At 50.6% G+C, this 19525-nt stretch overlaps 2 protein-coding genes across 10 annotated transcripts in view; one reads left to right on the top strand and one right to left on the bottom strand.

Annotated features, from left to right (window-relative positions):
* ARMH1 (armadillo like helical domain containing 1) overlaps positions 1–1025 on the bottom strand; it is a 47500-nt gene extending 46475 nt beyond the window's left edge. For 2 of the 9 annotated variants that reach the window (XR_004324983.1, XM_032494116.1), the window contains exon 1: positions 873–1025. Coding sequence is in view for 4 of the 9 variants with exons in the window: in XM_032494116.1 (XP_032350007.1) it covers positions 873–941 (69 nt within the window). In the remaining 5 variants the exon portion in view is untranslated. Of the gene's footprint in view, positions 1–816 lie in introns of all 9 variants that reach the window. The other 7 variants (XM_032494108.1, XM_032494113.1, XM_032494109.1 and 4 more) reach the window with 5 other exon arrangements.
* A 175-nt stretch (positions 1026–1200) lies between these two features.
* TMEM53 (transmembrane protein 53) lies at positions 1201–19085 on the top strand. The gene is made up of 3 exons (XM_006178502.3): positions 1201–1416; positions 12541–12662; positions 17576–19085. Exons 1-3 carry the CDS (start codon positions 1338–1340, stop codon positions 18227–18229), a joined length of 855 nt encoding a protein of 284 aa, XP_006178564.2. The 5' UTR covers positions 1201–1337; the 3' UTR covers positions 18230–19085.
* Positions 19086–19525: the final 440 nt, after the last annotated feature.

The following is a 19525-nucleotide window of genomic DNA, read 5'->3' as shown; positions in this document are numbered from 1 at the left end:
GTGTCTAAGGAATCCATCCTCTCCTCTTCATTCCTGTTACATCTCCATGCTTCAGGCCTCCATAATTCTTCCTCATTACTGAAACAACTTCCTAACTGGTCTCCCTTCTCCCAATCCCCAATCCATTCTCTTCACTAATCTTTCGAAAACACAAATCTGCTTGTTACTCCTTTGCTTAAAGCCCTGCCAATGACTCCATATTGTCCTCAGGATTAGGACTAAGCTCTTGCACTCATTGGTGTAAAATGCACTGGAAAATTTTTCCATCAGTAAGGTCTACCCATAAGATCAGAGCTGACCTAGACATCAAAGACCCTCCAGGATCTGGGTCTATCTATTCTTCCAAGGTTGCTCTCCCATTAGTCTCTCCTCTGGCCAGAAGATGCTCCTAATTTCTGGCACTAACCCTTTACTTCCCCTCTCTGAGCCCTGCAAAGACCCATGTCACTACAAGTCTTTCAAAGCCCAGCACAAGAGCCATCGCACTGCCATAAATGTCCCTTCTGATTCTGAGCTCCTAAAATCCTTAGGGCCTGCTCTTCTGTAGTATTTATCCCTTGCATAGAATTAGAGTTAGTTCATGCATGGTTCCCCTCCCTCTCGTTTTAAGACTTACGGAAGTCAGAGTCAAAAACTTAATCCTCACTAGAGTCCACCTACATAACAGGTGCTCAGTAAATATACGTTAAATGCGTGGATAAACACCTAACCCCTTTATGTCCTGCGCGAACAGGGCATTCTCTAAAGTTTCCCCCATAAAACAACACCTCCTCTGCCTCCCACCCATCCCACCAGCCAGAATATGCCTCAACCCACTGGGCGGAGGATGGGCCGGCAAGCACCCCCTTGGCCATTTTGTACGGATTTTCTACCTCCAGCCTTCGGAGCTGCGGTTGGTAGAGGATGGTAGAGGTAGCTAGACGATGTAAATCAAAGAGCATTGCTGTCCACTAGGTAGGATAAGACGCCTTTGGGAAGGGCAACCCTCCTCATCCCGAGAATACAACGCTCGCAGACCCTCTTATCTACACAGGAAGGTGGGGACTCTTCTTGACCGGCGTCTCTGCTGGCCAATAACTGACCCAGATCAAACAAGTTCTCCAATGGCTGAGGGCCAGGGATAGAGCGGGGCGGGGCATGCTTGCTACGGCCGAGCTAGTGGGGTGCGCCGAGAGGCTCGGAGAGAGACTCGGTGGTTGCTAGGGCGGGCGGTCACGGAGTGCGGCTCCCGGATTGGGCAGCGTCGAGGGAGGTGGGTGGTGATTGGGCGGTGCCCAGGAGTCGCTCGGGCGAGGAGCGGGCGCGCGAGCGGGAGTTCCTGCAGGAGGCCCGGGCAGATGGCAGGCGCCTTCACCATGGCCTCGGCCCAGCTGGACTACACTATCGAGATCCCGGATCAGTCCTGCCGGAGCCAGGGTATGGAACAAGGGTTGGGTCCAGTCGTGGGTAGGTGACCTAACGAGTCTGGGTCGCAAGCGCAGCTGTGGCCCCGCCCCTCTCGCGGCCCCGCCCTCTCGCGGCCCCCTTATAGGGTCCCGCAGATCCTGGACTTGGTCGGGCCCGGAGAGGCCCGCCCCCGGTAAGCCCCGCCCCCAGAGCGCTCTCCCGGTTCGAGCCCCCCCCCCCCCCGCGTCTCCCACCCCCAACCGAGGTTGGGGGCCTTTTTTTCTGTCTCTTTAGCTGGAGTTCTGGAGTCCATCCCCCTGTTTCTCTACTGGTAACTGAAGGCTGCCGAGGGCAGGGGCCCTCCTGATTCCTTTGTTTGGGGCCAGGTTTCCCACTGTGCTAGCCTTTCTTCGGTGGTTGTGGTTAGGGGGTCCCACCCACTATTTTCCCTGGGGCCCTTGCAGAAGCCTGGGACACAGAACCTTCATGCCTCCTCTCCACTCTCCTTGACAGTGGTTAACAGAGCAGTTGCTGCCATGAGATAGAAGTCAGTTCAAATCCTGACTTCTCTTAGTAGCTGGATGACCTTTGGCAGAGACTTCCAGCTCTGAACTTCTGTTTTCTCATCTGCAAAACTGGGGTACCAATAGTAACCTTCCTCACAGAGTTGTTGGTTGCACAGCTGAGATTGTTTGTGTAAAGGATCCAGCCTAGTGCCTGGAAACGAATGAGTTTAGTGATTAGCACTGTTTTCATCCCTATAGTCATATCATTAGCAAAAAGGTGTGTGGGAGGCCTGTGTGTGTGCCTGTAGAGCAGGTCTGGATCCTTGGCAGTATAAATAGAATCGGGGGCCCAGGGGATGGAAAGTTTGGTCCTGATTGGGAGGTATGGTAGAGGAGGAGCCTTGAAGTACACCCTAGCTTGGGCTGCATGTCTTGCCTGCATTACTCCACTTTGCCTTCACACGTCCAGTCTCACTGCCAGCAGCAGTTCAACCTCTTACATTGCCAGCACAGCAATCTTCCTAATGCAAAGTCTTCTATCACTGTTCTGTGTTAAACCCTTCAGTGGCTCCTTATTGCCTTCAGGATAAATCAAGTCCAGATTCCTTAGCCTGGCATTCAAAGTTCTTCATAATTTAGCAGCCCCTGCTTACCTCGTTGATCACTATGTCCTTCCACTGTTCAATTTGAGTTTTATGCTCTGGCAACCCCAGGCTACTTGTGATTCTCCACACATTTCTTGCTTCTCTGCCTTTGTTCCTGCTGTTTTGTCTTGTCTGGAATGCCCTTTCCCCTCTGCTGCCCCACACTGTCCCCTAGCTTGTCTGGTTCATCATTTAAGGCTTAGCTCAGATGTTACCTCCTTCAGGAGAGCCTTCCTAGACCCCTCCTGTAGCACCTTGTGTTCCGTGGGTGGGGTCTGGGATGGAAGGGCAGTCCCTAGGCTCTCATAGAACAGCTGGCTTTAGACCAGCTGTATGTCCCTAGAGCTAGATGTGTTAGTCAAGGACTCTTGGGCTTATAGATGTAGAAATGCTTTTGAAAAGTTTTGGCCTCAGCGGGAGATGAAGCCAGTTAATATTTTTGCCCTTGGAGAGCCTGCAGCTGCAAATGGCTGGAGCTGCCTTCTGCATGGTGGGAAAGACAAAGTTCTCCCTCAGCCCAGACGGGCAGCCTAGTGGTGTTGGTTCGCATTTCAGCTCCACCTCCTACTGTTCTGTGACTTTGGCAAGTTATCCAACCTCCCTAAGCCTCAGATTCCTCCACCACAAAGTAGGAGTAATAAGAGTGCCTCTGCACAGGATTGTGAATGTTAACAAGACAGTGGCTGGATGGGTGTGCCTGGCATGGAACAGGTGCTCTGTTGGTGTATTTCCACCCCAAGTGGCTCCCCTCCCTGCTTCAGGGTCCTGGAATTGGAAGAAATCTCCGGGTGCCATTCTGTGCTGTATCCTTCTACTAGCATGAGAGCGTTCTGTTGCTACCAGATCCTTCCTTGACAGGACGCTCCCTCCCAAATACCCTGGCTTGTTGGAGGACACTTGGATTGTTAGAAAGCATTTCCCTTTCTTGAGCCACAATAGGCCTTCCTGCCATTTCTGCTTTCAGTTCAGCATTTGCTGTGTCCTGGCCACGGACTGGTTGCCTGTGCCTCAGAAGTGACTCACACACAGGCTCCCTTCAAGGAGCTGTGGTTCTGGGGAGGGCTGAGGGCTTAGAAGCAGGTGGTTTCACAACGATGTGGTAATTGCAGGGCTAGGGGGTCGTGGGTACAACACAGAACAAGGTAATCCCTCTTTCTCTCTTTTCAAGAGGACAGCTTCATCTCTTCTCCAAGAAAAGTACCTCCAGGGCCTTCGGCTCCTCCCCGTCTGGTGCAGCTCTCATAACCTCCTCCTTCTGATTGCTCCTCCGCACTGGTTTGTCATGCTTTTCCCTCTCAAAATGCATACCCTGGAGCTGAACTGGAGGCTGTAGGAACTCCAGAAGGAGGTGACAGCACTGGGATCCCCTGGATCTGTTTGCTTCCTGTCTGTGGAGAGCTCCCCTCTAGGCTGACATGACCTCACAGAGTGGTGATCTTTGGGGGCCCCAGAGATTGTCTCTCTTTTGCAGTTACTGTTTAATGGTGGAGAAGTGTGTAGGACAGTCACATTTGGTTTCTGGAATTGCTTTTCCCCCATATTTGAACATTGAAGCCGCAGATTCCAGCACTCCTGTGCGTTGATAGAGAGGCGAGCAGCTGCTGCTGGCACATGAGTTTGCTGGAAGGCAGCTACAGATCTGGGGTCATTCAGAGCCCAGGATCCTGCTGCTGGGATTCCCACCCTCAAGAATCCATGTTTGCCTGTGCCGAATGAGGGTCGTCCACCTGGTCCTTTGCTGAAGCCGATGCTTGACCTGGCATTTCCCGCCACCCCACCCACTCTTCTTTGACCAGTGATCCCCTCACCCTCCTAATACCTGACTCATCTCATTTCCTGGGGGACGCTTCTGTTCTCGGGGCTCCCGCAGCAGGGATCCCTGTCGTGTTGTTTTGAGGGTTTTGCTCACTGTTGCTGGTGCTTGGCAAGGATGAAGTGCCAAATGAGCTGAAAGGAGTCACTTGGCGGCACAGCACTGTGGGCTGGAGCCGAGCTGCTCTGCCCTCCAGGCCAGGGCTGTGTCACCCCTCCTGCCAGCCAGAGCAGGGTCAGCCAAGTCCCGCCCCAGGGCCCCTCTGCGGCTCGCTGGCCGGCCAGCAGGCCTTCTTAAAGGCACCCTGTTGCTCTCATGTTCAGTAAACATTTTTAGAAATAACTGATTCACAGAAATTAATGGGGCTGGGACAAGGGGCACGTTTTTAGAGTATAAAGAAAGCCTTCCGGGGGTCACAGAGAAGGGAAGTGATGAGTTTATTGTGAACCCAGGCTTAATTGCCAGTCTGCTCTTCTGCTGAGCACTGACTGGGGTCAAAGAAATGTAGACATCATCTTAACCCCCAGGAGGTTTTCTGTGGCACTGGGGAAACAGTCTGGAGTGGACCACAGTCTGGACCACCATGGTGGCCCCAGGGGTCGGCTGGCTTCCTGGAGAAGAGTGACCTGAGCTGGACCTGGAGCTTCTTTGGAGGGCTTACAGGTGCTGGGGAGCAGCAGGAAGTGCAGAAGTAAGGGGGCCACGAGGACTGAGAGTGGACGGAGGGAGCGGGGCCTTGATCAGAGGCCAGTGTGCTTCCAGGAGCCGGGAGTGAGATAAAACCTCAAGAGCCTTCACACCAGAGAGGCCTCAGAGACCAGATGAAGAGTGACTTTAACTAGACCCTTTTCTTGTCTGTGGGGACCCCAGAGGTGCTTTTTTTTTTTAAAAAAAACAACAACAGGAGTTTTGTTTATTTTTTGAATCATGATTTCTTTTTTCTCATGCATTAATAGAGGTTCTTCCTAGATTGTGTGCTTTATAGCAGGTGCTCTGCTGGGCCCTGGATCTGAGCTCTAGACCTGAAGGGCCCTCTGCAGGCCCCCTTTGTCTGAGGTCTCCGGGGTTTCTGTCGCGCTTACACTGTAGACCATGCCCTGTTCACACGCCAGGGAGGCCAAAGCGCCTCTCGTGATTTTATTACTCCTCACGACCGTCTTGTAAAGTGGGGAGTACTCTTATGAGGAACAGAAGCTCAGGGAGGTGAAGCATCTGGCTCCAAGTTATCCCAGATTTCAACTTGGTAACCTCACTCTGAAGCTTGTGCAATGCAGATTTCAGGTGCCATTAGGAAGTGCTGCCCAAATACAGATCCAGTTAAGGACATGCATGAAGAAGGAGGTGTCCATTAAAATATTTCTATAACAGCAAAAGATTGGAAACAGTATCATGTCCAATACTGGGAACTTGGTCACCATAAATTATGAAATACTCTATAGCCACTCTGCAGCCACTGCAAAGAATGGTGTAGAAATATACAAACTGACAGGGAGAGATGTTCACAATATATTGCTAAATGGAATAAAGCAGATTACGAAACAGTCTGATTTCAGTTTTATGAGATATTCATTTTCTATTTTTTCTACAGTGAGCATGTATTCCTCATGAAGTAATAATAACCTCAATTCATTGAACTCTTTGTGCCAGGGTAACATGCTAGGCCTTCAGTAGTCACTAGCTTATTTAATCATTTGAATTATTATCCCCATTTCATAGATAAGGAAATTGGAGCTTAGAGAACTGGCTTAAGGTCTGTTTCATAGTAATTAGTGGCAGAGCCGGAGATTTGAACCCAGATAGGATTTTATACAGTATGTACTCTTCGATACCATGCTACTTGCCTATGCTGTGATTCCAAAAAGTGAAAAAGAAGGAAAAAAAGTAAATTTCAAATAAAGTTATTTGGTTTAAATATAGGAACTGTGAGACTAGAAAGTATTTCTTGGGAGTAGAGGAAAGTGAGGATCCTTTTCTTCTTCGCATTTTGAGAAGAAAACATAACGTTCTTTGTATTTTGATTCTGGCTTGCAGATGAAAAGCACATATTGTTCCACAGATCCGTATGCCTTGTCAGCCCTTTCCTTTGTCTTCCCCATATGCTCCTGGGATATACACAATCTAATTTATGCTTTACTTTTATGACTTGAACTGTTGTATGATAAAGTATATATCTGTAATTCTTGTATTATCGATGTCAGCGTTGTTTGTTGAGAAAAGTCCAGATGACAGAGAGTCCGTGAGATTAAATTGTTTTATAGGGTACTCAGTAAGTGCTAGGTTTGAAAAGAACTCTTCTGCCTTGCCGAGGGGCTTCTGGGCATCCATAATCTCTCTGATGTCTCAGCTGCTGTTGACTCTGCTAGACATCTACCTGGCCCCCCGCCTTTTAAAAAAATAACATTTTTAACTCTCACCGCAAAAATGTGACACATATGGACTTTAGAAAATGAGTAAAAATACTCATGAAAAAGAAATTGCCTCTAATCCCAGAAATAATTGCTATATTAATATTTGACATATATTTTTCTATGCATAAATATATGTGTATATATGTAGACAGGTGTTCTGTTATATATACTGCTTTGCAGCTCACTTTTTTTGCTTAATGTGTTTTCAAATTTTATTATTAATTTTCAAAATAATCACATTATTGATGTATAATTCACATACTATAAAATTCACCCTTTTAAAATGTACAATTCATTGATTTTTATTATATTCACAGAAATGTACAACCATCACCATTATCTAACATCTGAACATTTTCATCACCTCAGAAAGAAACCCTGAGCCATTAGCAGTCACTTCCCATTACCCCTTCCCTCCAGCTCCTGGCAGCCACTAATTTACTTTCTGCCCCATGGATTTGCCTCTTCTGGGCATTTCATATAAATGGAATCATACAACATATGGTCTTTAACATCTGGCTTCTTTCACTTAGCATATGTTTTCAAGGTTCATCCATATTGTAGCCTGTATCAGTGCTTCATTCTTTTTTGTGACCAAATAATGTTCCATTGAATAGATATACCACATTTTATTTGTCCATTTACAGGTGGTAGACATTTGGATTGTTTCAACTTTTTGGCTGTCGTGAATAATGCTGCAGTGAACATTCGTGTACCAGTTTTTGTGTGGATATATGTTTTCAGTTCTTTTGGATGTCTACCCAAGAGTGGAAGTGCTTGGTCATATGGTAGTTCCATGTTTAATTTTTTTTGAGGAACTGCCAAACTATTTTCCAAAGTGGCTGCAACTTTTGGCATACTCACCAGCAGTGTATGAGGGTTCTGAATTCTCCACATCCTCATCAACACTTGTTATCACTGACTTTTTGATTATAGCCATCTGAGTGGGTATAATGTGCTGTCTCATTGTGGTTTTTTTTATTTCCGTAATGACTGTGATGTTGAGCATCTTTTCATGTTCTTATTGGCCATTTGTACATCTTCTTTGGAGAAATGTCTATTCAGATCCTTTGCCCGTTTTACAGTTTGGGTTATTTGTCTTTTTATTGTTGAATTGTGACAGTTTTTTTTAATATACCCTGGATACAAACCCCTTATCAGATATGTGATTTGCAAATATTTCCTCCCATTCTGTGGGTTTCTTCACTTTTTGATGGTCTCCTTTGATGTACAAAAGTTTTCAATTTTAATGAAGTCCCAATTTATCTACTTTTTCTTTTATTCCTTGTACTTTTGATCATGACTAAGGAAACATTCCCTAATCCTAGGTCACAAAGATTTACTCTTAGGTTTTCTTCTAAGGGTTTTATAATTTTAACTCTTACCTTTATGTCCATGACCTGCTTCATGTATTACTGAGTATTTCCATATGATAAACATTTTTATTCCATAGAAGTAGAATTACTAAGTCAAAAGTTGCATGTTTTTGAGGCTTTTGATACACGTACCAAAATTGTTGTGACTCTCTCCTCCTTATCATCTCTCTCCCTGCTCCTACCTGTCTCCCACTGCTCTGGCTCAGGCCTTTGCCCCTGCTAGCCTTGCATGTTACAGCAGTCTCCGACCTGTTCCTAATGGACCCATTTGGTGTGGTGGGTAAGCGCAGGGGCACGGTGATGGCGGTGCTGTGATGGCACAGAGGAGGGGCATCTAACCTAGTCTGGTGATTTGGGGTGGGGAGGGCGAGAAGGGGTTGGGAAGGGCATCAGGGAGGACTTCCTGGACGTGGACAGTGAGCTGACTCAGCAGGTGGAGTGGGCATTAGCAAAGCGTAAACATGGAGCATCAGTGTCCTGGGCTGGGAGTGAGGAGCATGATCAAGGTCCTGGAGGCGGGGCAGTGTGGCATGGTGGACCAGAGATGGATGCTGGCTCTGCCACTTCCTGGCTAGGTCTTCTTGGGGAAAGGGACTTGCCCTCTCTGTGTTTTTGTTTTCTCATCTGTAAAATGGAGATAGCAATAGCACCTGACTCCTAGGATGGTTGTGGACAGAGGCAGCATAAGTTGAGGTTCTGGCTGTGGTGCCAGTCCCTGAGGAGGAGCAGGTGGAAGAGGTCAGTGTTGGATCTGTTGATATACTGAGTTAGCTATGTGTCCAGGTTTGGAGCTGAGCCAGTAGAGATTTGGTTAAGACCAGGTGCTTGAGGTTTTTACCCAGGGAGCCAGCTGGGATAGTGGTGATGAGCTGGTCCCTAAGGGTCAGACTACCTGGATCCCAGCTTCACTACTTATTAGTTCTGTAACCTTGAGCAAATGATTTACTCTCCCTGTGGCTTAGTTTTTATCAGTAAAATGAGAATAGTAACAGTACCTTGTTCATAGGATTGTTGTGAAGATGAAATGAGTTGATATGTAAAGTGCTTAGAACAGTGCCTGCCACAATGCTCCTTTTGTTGATATTGTTACTGTTTTTCTGGGTGATGGGAAAGAGGGAGGTAGAAGCCAAAGGAGATGTGGAATTCAGAGAGGTTTGTGATGGTTTAGGACCAAGGTGGGTTTGATTGTCTGCGCAGGGCCATGGTCCACCCCAGAGTACAAGTGGGAGACTGAGCCAGTGCCCTGGTCTTCAGTGCCCGAGGGGCAGTGGCCAGAGCTGGGAGATGTCAGCAGTGGGAAGGGGAGAGGGTGATGACCAGTGGACTGAGCATAAAAGGAGCAGGGGCTTTTTTTTTTTACAGAGGAGGGAGGAATCATGATCTGGATGTGGCAATAAATAACAATACTTTAGCCATTACTTTTATTACTCTGGAGAGGGCAGTGGTATCCATCCTTCACTTTGCAGCCACGTGTTCATTCATTCAGCACATTTCTGCTAGTGCCTGGATGGGCCAGCCACAGTGCTGGGCATCAGGGAGGTGGCGATCAATGTGACAAACCCCGTCCTGCCTTCATGGAGCCTGCTGGCTGAGGGAAGACACAGACAGAGCCAGAGGTTAGACAAATAATTGTGCAATACAGATTGGATCCTGCCACTCCCTGAGTTCCAGAATCTTCATTTGCTCTCCTCTGCTTGGGATAAAATCCTGCCTCCTAGGCATGGCTTGGAGGCCTTGCAGGATCAGTCCCCAGTCCCACCCTCGGCAGCTCTCCTGCTCACCGCTGCTCCCCCACCCAGGCTTCCAGCCACCCAGGACTGCTTGCTGTGCCCCAGACCGACTTAATATCTCCATCGCCCCCTGCCCTGCTTATACCTTCTCTCCACCTGGCATGGCTCCTGTTGGTCCTTCATGGCCAGTGCAGCAAGCATGTCTTCTTTTGGGAGGCCTTTCCTGGTCACCCTCACTCTCTCAGCCCTGTTGCACCTCGGGCTTTTGTGGATTATAGCACTTCATGTCGAGAATCAGAATGGGCAGCGCAGCTGCAGGGGGAGGAGGTGATGCTGAAGGCTGCGAGTTAGGAGTGGGCATGGGGAGGAGGGCCCTGGGAGATGCTTGTGGATAGGAGGAGCACGCTGTGGCTCAGAGTGGGGCCGCCTCCAGTGCCTGGCTGGAGTAGGATCAGTTCCCTCCTTTTAGGAACATTACGGGAAGCTTGGGCTCTGGGAAGAGGCAGGGTGTCCAGGGTGTCTGTATTCTGAATTTCTTCCTGGAGATGCGTATCTGGTGAAGAGTCATTCCTACCTGAGTTGGTGAAGCCAAGGGCACCAGGAAAACCTGCAGTGGGGCAAAATGGTGTTACAGATCCCAGCCGTAGGGGTGGGGCAGCTCAGAGGCCCAGCAGAAGGGTCTGAACCTTCCCTGACTGGGAATGCACCCCTGCTGCTGATTGGGGTGGCCTCCAGGGGATGTGACCTCCCTTGGATGCCTTCTCTGGTTCTGAAATAAATCCCCAAACCCTTTGCTGGTGTCTTGGTTATGGCACGTGGAGGGGAGCACTGTGGGCTGGGGGAGGGGAGCCTATGCTCAGGCAGCCACACAGAGGTAAGGAGCCTCCCTGGGGCAGAAATCCAGCTGCTGGACCTCAGAGGGTCAAATTAGATCCAAACAGTAGCTGTTGATTACCACCCATGAGGCAGCCAAGGCCCGAACTTCAGGGGTAGTCACCCCCAGCAAGGTGGGGCCCCAGTGAATCCCAGATAGAACCTCTCCACTAGAAGGGCCAATGCAGGCAAAGAGCTGCCCTGGCCAAGAACAGGGGCCACCAGGCAAAGAAAGGTGGTGAGAATATTTGGAGTGGCCTGAGTTAGACTGTGGGACTGTCCCCCTCATCAGAGGCTGAGGCCGGCATCAGGGGAGCCTGGGAGGGCTGGCAGGTGTCAGCAAGGGACCGAGGTGCTGGCAGTTCCTGCTCCAGGCTGAGTAGCAACCCAGCCTGGGATCCCCATGGGTGCGGGCAGTTAATCTCCAAAGGCCAGAGTCGCCACTGCTGGAGAGCAGGAACACTGAACTTTTCAATCACATTAATTTCCACAGGAAATTGTTGTCTTCCTTTTGTCCAAAGGTTAGTGATTTATATTTACCATCCTCTTAACTAGCCTTGAAATTTACTGTTGCCAGGTCACCAGCAGCATCCATAAATCTTGGGGTGGCAGCTGAGCATAGCCAAGTGGCTTTATCCTTGGAAGGGTACATCCCAGTTCTTTCTGGAGGGCAGATAACTAGCAACAGACGGTCCCTGCACAGAATTCGCCCTCAGGGGGTGGGTACTCATTTGGCAGGGGAAATGAGAGGAGGTCTAACCAACAAGATTGCAGGGAGGCCTCCTAAAGCAGCCCTGGAAGAGGCAGCTGGCTTGTGCCCTGGCACGTCACCAAAGGACATGCTTCTAGCTGTGGGCTGGTGGCACAGAAGGTCTCAAGTGGCTTAGTTAGGATGGGGAACGGGGACCAGATTCTCAGCTCTATACTTCCTGTGTGACTTGAGGCAAATGACTTAACCACTCTGTGCCTTAACCCCTCAATTTCCTCATCTGTAATACTATTCCTGGTAGTGTTGTTGTGAGGGTTAAACCTCAGTAAATACTAGCTGTTACTATTCTCTGTCTGAATGTGGTGGGTGGTTTATAGGGGCCCTCAGAGTCCGTCTGCTCCACTGTCCTGCTTACACTGTCCTATCTGTTCCTTCTTTTAAAACCCTCTTCTTCCATCTGCTCATAGAGTTAGAACAGGAGCTGGCAGACGTTTTCTGTAAAGGGCCACTATGTGCCTTAGGCTTTGTGAACCATATGGTCCCTGTTGCAGCTACTCAGCTCTGGTGTTTTAGTATGCAAGCAGCTTGACTGTATTCCAATAAAACTTTATTTGTGGATACTCAAATTGAAATTTCATATGGTTTTCACAAAATATTCTTTTTTTGATTTTTCTTTCTTTTTCTTACTATTTTAAAAAGTAAAAAACATTTTTATTTTTAGCTTGAAGGTCATATGAAAACAGATCATGGGCGGAGTTTGGCCCATGGCTTGTAGTTTGCTGATCCCTGGATTAGAAGGTGAAATTGCATGGAGGAAGTATTTATTCACTTTTCTCACCTGGGCTCTGTCTTGGAGTCATTAAAGAAAGGGGCCCTCACGTGGGTTTTTGCAGCTACCCTGCAGTGCCTCCTGAGAAGCCTAAAAGCTGTCTGAAGCGGACAGGGGAGGGCGCCCGGTGGGAACCTGAGGTTCGGGGGCTGGTGGGATGCCTGGGCCTGGCGCCTGCGGCCAGCATGGGGCTGGCTCTGGATTGGCCAGTCACCCCCACCCCGCACCCCAAGTCGGGGCTGACAGTCCCATTGTTTGTGTTTCAGAGAACAGCCCCAACCAAGGCGGGAAGGATGCGGGGACTCGGCAGCCTTTGGTGATTCTCTTGGGCTGGGGTGGCTGCACTGACAAGAACCTGGCCAAGTACAGCGCCATCTACCACAAAAGGGTGAGTACTGCAGGCGTGAGGACAGCCAGCCGGCTGGGGCCGCTCTGTAGGGGGTCTCCCAGCCTTGGCTGCCCTCCTCTCCCGGCTGACCTACCACCAGTGTGACAGGCCTGGGACTGGCACTATGAATGGCCTGCGAGGAAGATGCTGGGCCCGTGGGGGCTGGGCAGGATTACCCTCCTTGGCTGCCATCTCTGTGGCCTGATCTGTCCCCTTCAGCCCCCGACCTGCTTCCTCTTCCTTCCTCCCCAAGCCCCGCTTTGGGCAGCCCATCCCAGATGTGCTCCCTGCTGTGGAGTCAGCCCAGACCTCAGGTCTCGTTGGCCGGTGCTGCCTCTCTGGGCAGCAAGAGCCTGGGCCGGGGTGCTGGGCATAGTCTGGACTCGTAGGACTTTCTCCATTCCTGACCAGGTGAGTGTCTTAGGGTTGACTGTGGCACCTTCATGTTTCCAGACTAGAAGGGCCTCTTGGAAGAGAGATTCAAGCCTGAGGGTCCCTTGCTTCATCTCAGGTCGCATCAAGAGTTGGATGTCGAGGTTGTGGTAATTGGAAAGAGCCTGGGGAGGGTGTGGTTATATCTTGGAAGCCCCTTTCATGGCCTTGGCCACTGGCCTGGCCCTGCCCTGCCCTCCTCAGCCCAGAACTCCCAAAGCAGGGTGGTGTCAGTACAGACCCCCAGCTGCCAGCTGCCAGCTCTGGATGCAGGAGGGATGGCAGTCACCTGGGAGAAAGGCCAGCTGGTGCCCCCCGCCGAGCCTCCCTCCCCTGACCCCAGTCTGCTCTGTGCCCCAGGCGTGTGGTGGCTCTGCAGTGGGAGAGGAACTAGTGTAGTTCTCAGCCTGAGGCCTCCCCTCAGCTGACAAGCCTGGTCCTCTGGCATCGCTTTTTACAGATTGCCTTACTCCTTAAGGAGTTTCAGCTGCTGCTGAACTCCACTCACTGGGCTAGGCTAGCTTGTCTGGCTTCAAAGATTAAGATCCAGGAGGGCAGGCAGAGGACTAGGAGTGGGTGAGTGTGGCTAGAACAGAGGGTGAAAGAAAGGGCAGGTGTCAAGAGATGAGGCTGGGGAGGGTCCTGAGGGGATTTAAGCAGGGGTGTGATGTTTGACTTGTGCTTCTGCAAGTCCCTCACTGCAGGGTGGGGAAAGTGTTGGGGCGCCAGGACTGCGGGCCAGGAAGTGCGTTTGTGGCAGTGGTCAGGACCTTGGGGCTAGTGGTGCCGGTGGAGGGAAGTTGATGGATAAGAAGCTTATCAGGAGGCAGAGTGGTAGTTTGATGAGAGATTGGGTGTGGGTGCAGGGATAGGGAGGGGACCAGGATAATGCCAGGTTTCTGGCTGCAGCAGATCCTGGGTAGAGGCGGGTGTGTTCTTTGAAACAAGGAGCACTAGAAGAGAAGCCGTGGGCTCTGGGGTGGATGAGGTGCCCCTAGGGAGTGTGTAGAAGGCAGGGAGAAGAGGCCCAGGACAGAACCCAAACTTAAAGAAGACGAAGAGGGTCCCATGCGGAGTGGCTGCAGATGGACCAGAAAACCCAGGGGAGTGTGACAGAGTCCACAGGAAGTCTTAGGGAAATGGGCTGCTGTAGGGCAGACAGGAAAGATGTTCTTGGGGCAGAAGGCACGGGGAGGAAGTGGTGGAGTCGGGGGAGGAAGTCACCCCCGGGCAGGCAGAGGGGTTGAGATGGCAGGGCTGGTGGGGGTAGTGTTTGTCTGGAAAAGGAAAGGGTGCCTTTACCCTCTGGTCAGGAGGATAAGATGAGAGTGGAGAAAAGATTTTTCTAATCCCGAACTCCTAATACTTTATCATTTAAAAGAAAATAAAAGCACTGTATTCTACCACCTAGATATTACCTCTATTTCCATGTTAATATATATCCTTTTAGCATTTTTTTCTGTGTGTGCATCTCTTTTTCTTACCTAAATAAGATCTATTGAGTACACTATTTTATGCCCTGCTTTATTTTTCAGACCATGATTTCCACCGTCCCATGTTAATACATTTTTAATCTCATCTAGTTGCCAGTCCTTATTGAGAGTCTCTAATAGGTGCCCAAGTCTCCTTTATAGCTGATTTTCCCAAACTGGGATCCAGTCCAGGATCACCTGTTGCACCTAGTTATTTTGTCCCTTAAGCCTCTTTTAAATCTAGAACAGTCCATTTTTTCCCGGATACTATCTGGTGCCAGGGCTACCGGAGAGTATTTCTAGGAACGCGTGATCCCAAATGCTGCTGGGAGGAAAGTACGGTGGGGACTGAAAGGTGTCGTGGGATTTGGCCACTTGGGCGCCCTTGGTAAGAGCAGCTCAGCTGTCAGAGTGGAGTCAGCGGGAGGCCATCAGGTGGGGAGGGCGGGTGCCAGTGTTTGTCTAGGAAGGTGAAGAGAGGGTGGGACAGTTAGCGGGGAACATGGTGTAAAGGCAGAGGCTTTTTTTTTTTTTTTTTTTTTGGAGGAGTAAGGGAGGTAATTAGGTATATTTATTTAATGGAGGTACTGAGGATGGAACTCATGACCTCATGCATGCTAAGCATGCACTCTACCACTGAGCTATACCCCCCCTTTTTTTTAAAAATGAGATTGGTTTGAGCAGGAATCTGGAGCGAGAAAGAGACTGAGAATACAGGAGAGTGACGCGAGGATGGGCGGAGCAGGCTGGGACCAAGCATGTGAGGAGATGGAGAGATGGTTGGCTTCTGGGGAGAGAGAGGAGACAAGGATCTGCCAGGCAGTGAGAGCCTGGTCCTTGGTGCAGGGGCTTCTAGGGGCATCTGACTGCAGAGGTGGCAACAGGCACCTTGGAAACCTCAATAGACGGGATTTCAAAATTGTACAATAGATAAACAAGATTATACTGTATAGCACAGGGAAATATACACAAGATCTTATGGTAGCTCACAGAGGAAAAATGTGACAATGAATATATATATGTTCATGTATAACTGAAGAATTGTGCTCTACACTGGAATTTGACACAACATTGTAAAATGATTATACATCAATAAAAAATGTTAAAAAAAAAAGTGAGGCCCAGAGGAGCTTCACGGGGAGTGCTGGCTGTTCACAAGATGAGTTCTGTAGATGCACTCACAGGTGATGTGGAGGTAGAGGCCCCGGGCCCCCAGAGGTGGTGAGCTCACAGGAATTGCTGAGTTTATGTCTGCACCAGCAGGTGGTTCTGCATGGGAACTCCACGGGGAGGAGTGTGTGTATGTGTGTGCACACATGCACTCTGGGAGGTTGTACCTGCAGTGGTGTGTGTCCTTGTGGATGTGGTCCTTAGTGCACTTAGCAGGTGGTGCAGTGGGTACCCTAGTGAGTGGTAGGTGCCGTGGGCATCGGCATCTGTGAGGTGTGAGGTGGACAGGCTGTGTTTAGTTCAAGCAGTTGTGTGTGTGTATGTGGGGGGGGGTGATGTGGAGTGTGTGTGTGTTCGTGGGCAATGCGTGTAGGTGGAGGGAGGGTAGAAAGACATTTCACATCCCACTGGGGAGTTAGAGTGGAGCCCTTTGTGAAATTTGCCAGAGCTGAGGGGCCAGGTGGCATCAGTTACCCACTCTGCTGAGTCTTGGGAGGGGTGCTTAGGTCCACTAGGGCCCTGGTAAGAGCAGAGCCAGGAGGAGTGGGGCAGAGGTCACAGGGGAGTCTGAGGGAGAGGACGAAGTCAGGGAGCTAATGGCAGGGTTCCCTCGGCTGACCATCCCAGTTTGGCTGTGGGTCATTCAAGTACTGTGCCCATTTCATTTCCTCCTGCTATTACCCTACCACCACTAATTACTGCTACTCTCAGTTGAGAACTTTGTACCAAATGCTGTTTTGGGCTCTTGAGATACATTTTTTTCATTTAATTTTCACCATAATCCTATGAGATGGATGTTATCCCAACTTATAGATGGGGACACAGACTCAAAAAGATGAAGTAAGTTGCTCTTTATCCATCCACACTGTTAATAAGTAAGTGGTGGTGCTAGGAATTGAGGCCGGAACTGTCTGACCCCTGAGCTGGCCTAATTCAGGTTCCCCTGACAAAGGGTCCCTTGTCTCTGGCACATATTAATGAGAGAAGAGTAGGACTCAGGGTGGCTTTGGCTGCCTTTTCTAACTAGCCTAGAAGGGGTTCTTCTAGGTGTTCTTGAAATGTACTTGACCCAGGCATTGAGGGGTACAAAGGCCTAGAGTTCAGTGAAGATTTCAGAATTTGAGGAAAAACAGTGTTTACTGTATTTGGAATTTCCAGGCCAGTGGGAAGAAAGATCCCAGGCCTTGGAACCAGACATCTGGGTGCCAAGCCCCTGATGCCAGAGATTATGGACTCTGCTCTCAGGGTCCTGCAGGAAGGTGGCAGTGGCCAGAGACAAACATGCTGTGGGCCTGGCTCACGAGTGGCCTCTGGTGGTCAAGGCTGGGCCTGCAGGCTATGTCTTGGGTGTTGGGTCTTGTGGGAAGGGTCCAGGGGCAGGAGGGATACCTGCTTGTCCCTGGGAGGTGGGGACAGTGCAGAGCGGAGTCGCTGCAGCAGGGTGTAGGCAAGCAGTGAGGCCTTACTGGTGGCAGAGTTGAGCAGATGAGGGTGCAAGGTTGGGATGGGAGGGAGACAGGGGGTGGACTGGACACAGTGAGGAGACTTCCTTCTGGTGAGCCCAGATGTCTCCAGATGAGCTCTGGGCTCCAGGCTTCACAGACCATCCCAGGCTGAGGGGGCTTGGCCAGCATGAAGTGATTACCCGACAAATGGAGGAATCTTCCCCTCTGGGAGGCACCCATGACTTGTGAGTGGTGAGCTGGTGCCCAGGCTGCAGCGGGGCCTGGAGTGCTGCCGGGTTTATGGAAGTTGCAGCTGCTGCCCTTCTGCCCTTAGCTTGTCTCCACCTCCCCACCGCACCCCTGAGGACCGACCAGGCCTCTCTCCTCTCCCCAGGGCTGCATCGTGATCCGATACACAGCCCCATGGCACATGGTCTTCTTCTCTGAGTCCCTGGGCATCCCTTCACTTCGTGTCTTGGCCCAGAAGCTCCTTGAGCTGCTCTTTGATTACGAGGTGGAGAAGGAGCCCCTGCTCTTCCACGTCTTCAGCAACGCCGGCGTCATGCTGTACCGATACGTGCTGGAGCTCCTGCAGACCCACCGGCGCTTCTGCCACCTGCGTGTGGTGGGCACCATCTTTGACAGCGGTCCTGGTGACAGGAATCTGGTAGGGTCTCTGAGGGCCCTGGCGGTCATCCTGGAGCACCGGCCTGCTGCGCTGCGCCTGCTGCTCCTGGTGGCCTTCGCCCTGGTGGCAATCCTGTTCCACATCCTGCTCGCTCCACTCACCGCCCTCTTCCACACCCTCTTCTATGACAGGCTGCTCGATGCAGCCTCTCGCTGGCCCGAGCTCTACCTCTACTCGAGGGCCGATGAGGTGGTCCTAGCCAGGGATGTGGAGCGCATGGTGGAAGCACGCCTGGCACACCGGGTCCCAGTGCGCTCCGTGGACTTTGTGTCATCTGCACATGTCAGCCACCTTCGTGATTACCCTACTTATTACACGAGCCTCTGTGTCAACTTTATGCACAGCTGTGTCCACTGCTGAGCTCCTTGCCCTACCCACCTCATCTCTGTTCCAGAAATAAATGCCTGGCAGCTCCCCACAACCTACATCCATGGGTGGTGTCCTCTTCTGGTTCAACTCCCCAATGCCCTCTGGGACTCTGTGGTCCTCCAAGTAGAGAATTCTCATGAGCCTCTGTCCTGGGGGATTGTGGTGGTCTCTGCTCATCCCAGGATCCCAGCAGGCAGGAGTGCCCGGGCTCTGCAGGAACCTTGTAGTGGTTGTGTTTGGACAAGTGCAGCCATCAGGCTTGCTGCTTTCTGTGTTTAGGCTGTAAAAGATTAGTGGGGGTGAAGATGATTCCCAGCGTTGATCTTTGATTCCTTGAATGGAAAGTGAGCTTTATAGGGAGGTGCCAGAGGGTAGGGTCAGGCTGGATTGTGATCTCTGCTCCCAGAAGGGCAAAGCCGCACAGCCCGGAGCACCATCCCCATGGATCCCACTTGGCAGTTCACTCAGAGAGGGTCCTCATTGCCAGGGAGTCAGAGGTGGAAGCCAGAAGAGAGCAGAGGATGCAGAGGTGGAAGGCCTGTCAGGGTCCACCACACGGTGCCAGGAAGCCACTGGATCCAGGAAAGTTCCAAGATGCATGTATAATGGGCAGATGGAGTGGGAAGCAGAAAGATGGCAGTGCCATACGAGAGCTGGGATAAGCTGAGTCAGAACCAGCACCATTTGCCTGAAACAAACTTCATTTCCTTGAGGGAGACCCACTCAGATCCTCTCCAGGCAAGAGAGGTGGCTTCAGCCTTAGATTTCTGTATCAGCTGTCGTTTACAAGTCACTGCTGCACAATGCTGGCACATAGTAGGTATTCAATAAATACTTGTTGATTGAATGAGCTTACTGTGGTGATCAAGGGACTTGGGGGGCAGGGATAGGCTTTGAAAGTTTGACAGGCAGCAGAGGAGATGGCTGGAGAAGCTCTGGGTAGGAGCTGACCCATGATAGTCTCAGGGGTGATGGACCCTCTGTCTTCCAGAGCCAAGCTCTCCCCACATCGCCTCCGCCTTCTGGACTTCCCTGCTACCTTGGCAGCCAATTCTTGTGCTGTGGCTGCATTCCTAGCCATGGCCAACAGGTGGCAGTGCTGCCTCTGCCATGCGAGGGAGCTGAAGGATCCCACAGTTGGGCAAGTTTCATACCCTCCACTCTGGGTTAATGTCTCCTATTAGACAGCATATGGCCCCCAGGGTGGAAGTAACCAGCCACTGAGCCTAAGGCAAGGAGAGGGGACAGTGGCAATCCGAAAGGAGCCAGCTCGATGGGAACTGGGCA

This window comes from Camelus ferus, chromosome 13 (assembly GCF_009834535.1).
Source record: "Camelus ferus isolate YT-003-E chromosome 13, BCGSAC_Cfer_1.0, whole genome shotgun sequence".
In the NCBI taxonomy this organism is placed as follows: Eukaryota; Metazoa; Chordata; class Mammalia; order Artiodactyla; family Camelidae; genus Camelus; species Camelus ferus.
Note: the sequence above shows the minus strand (reverse complement) of the source record. Positions and strands in the feature narration are given on the sequence as shown.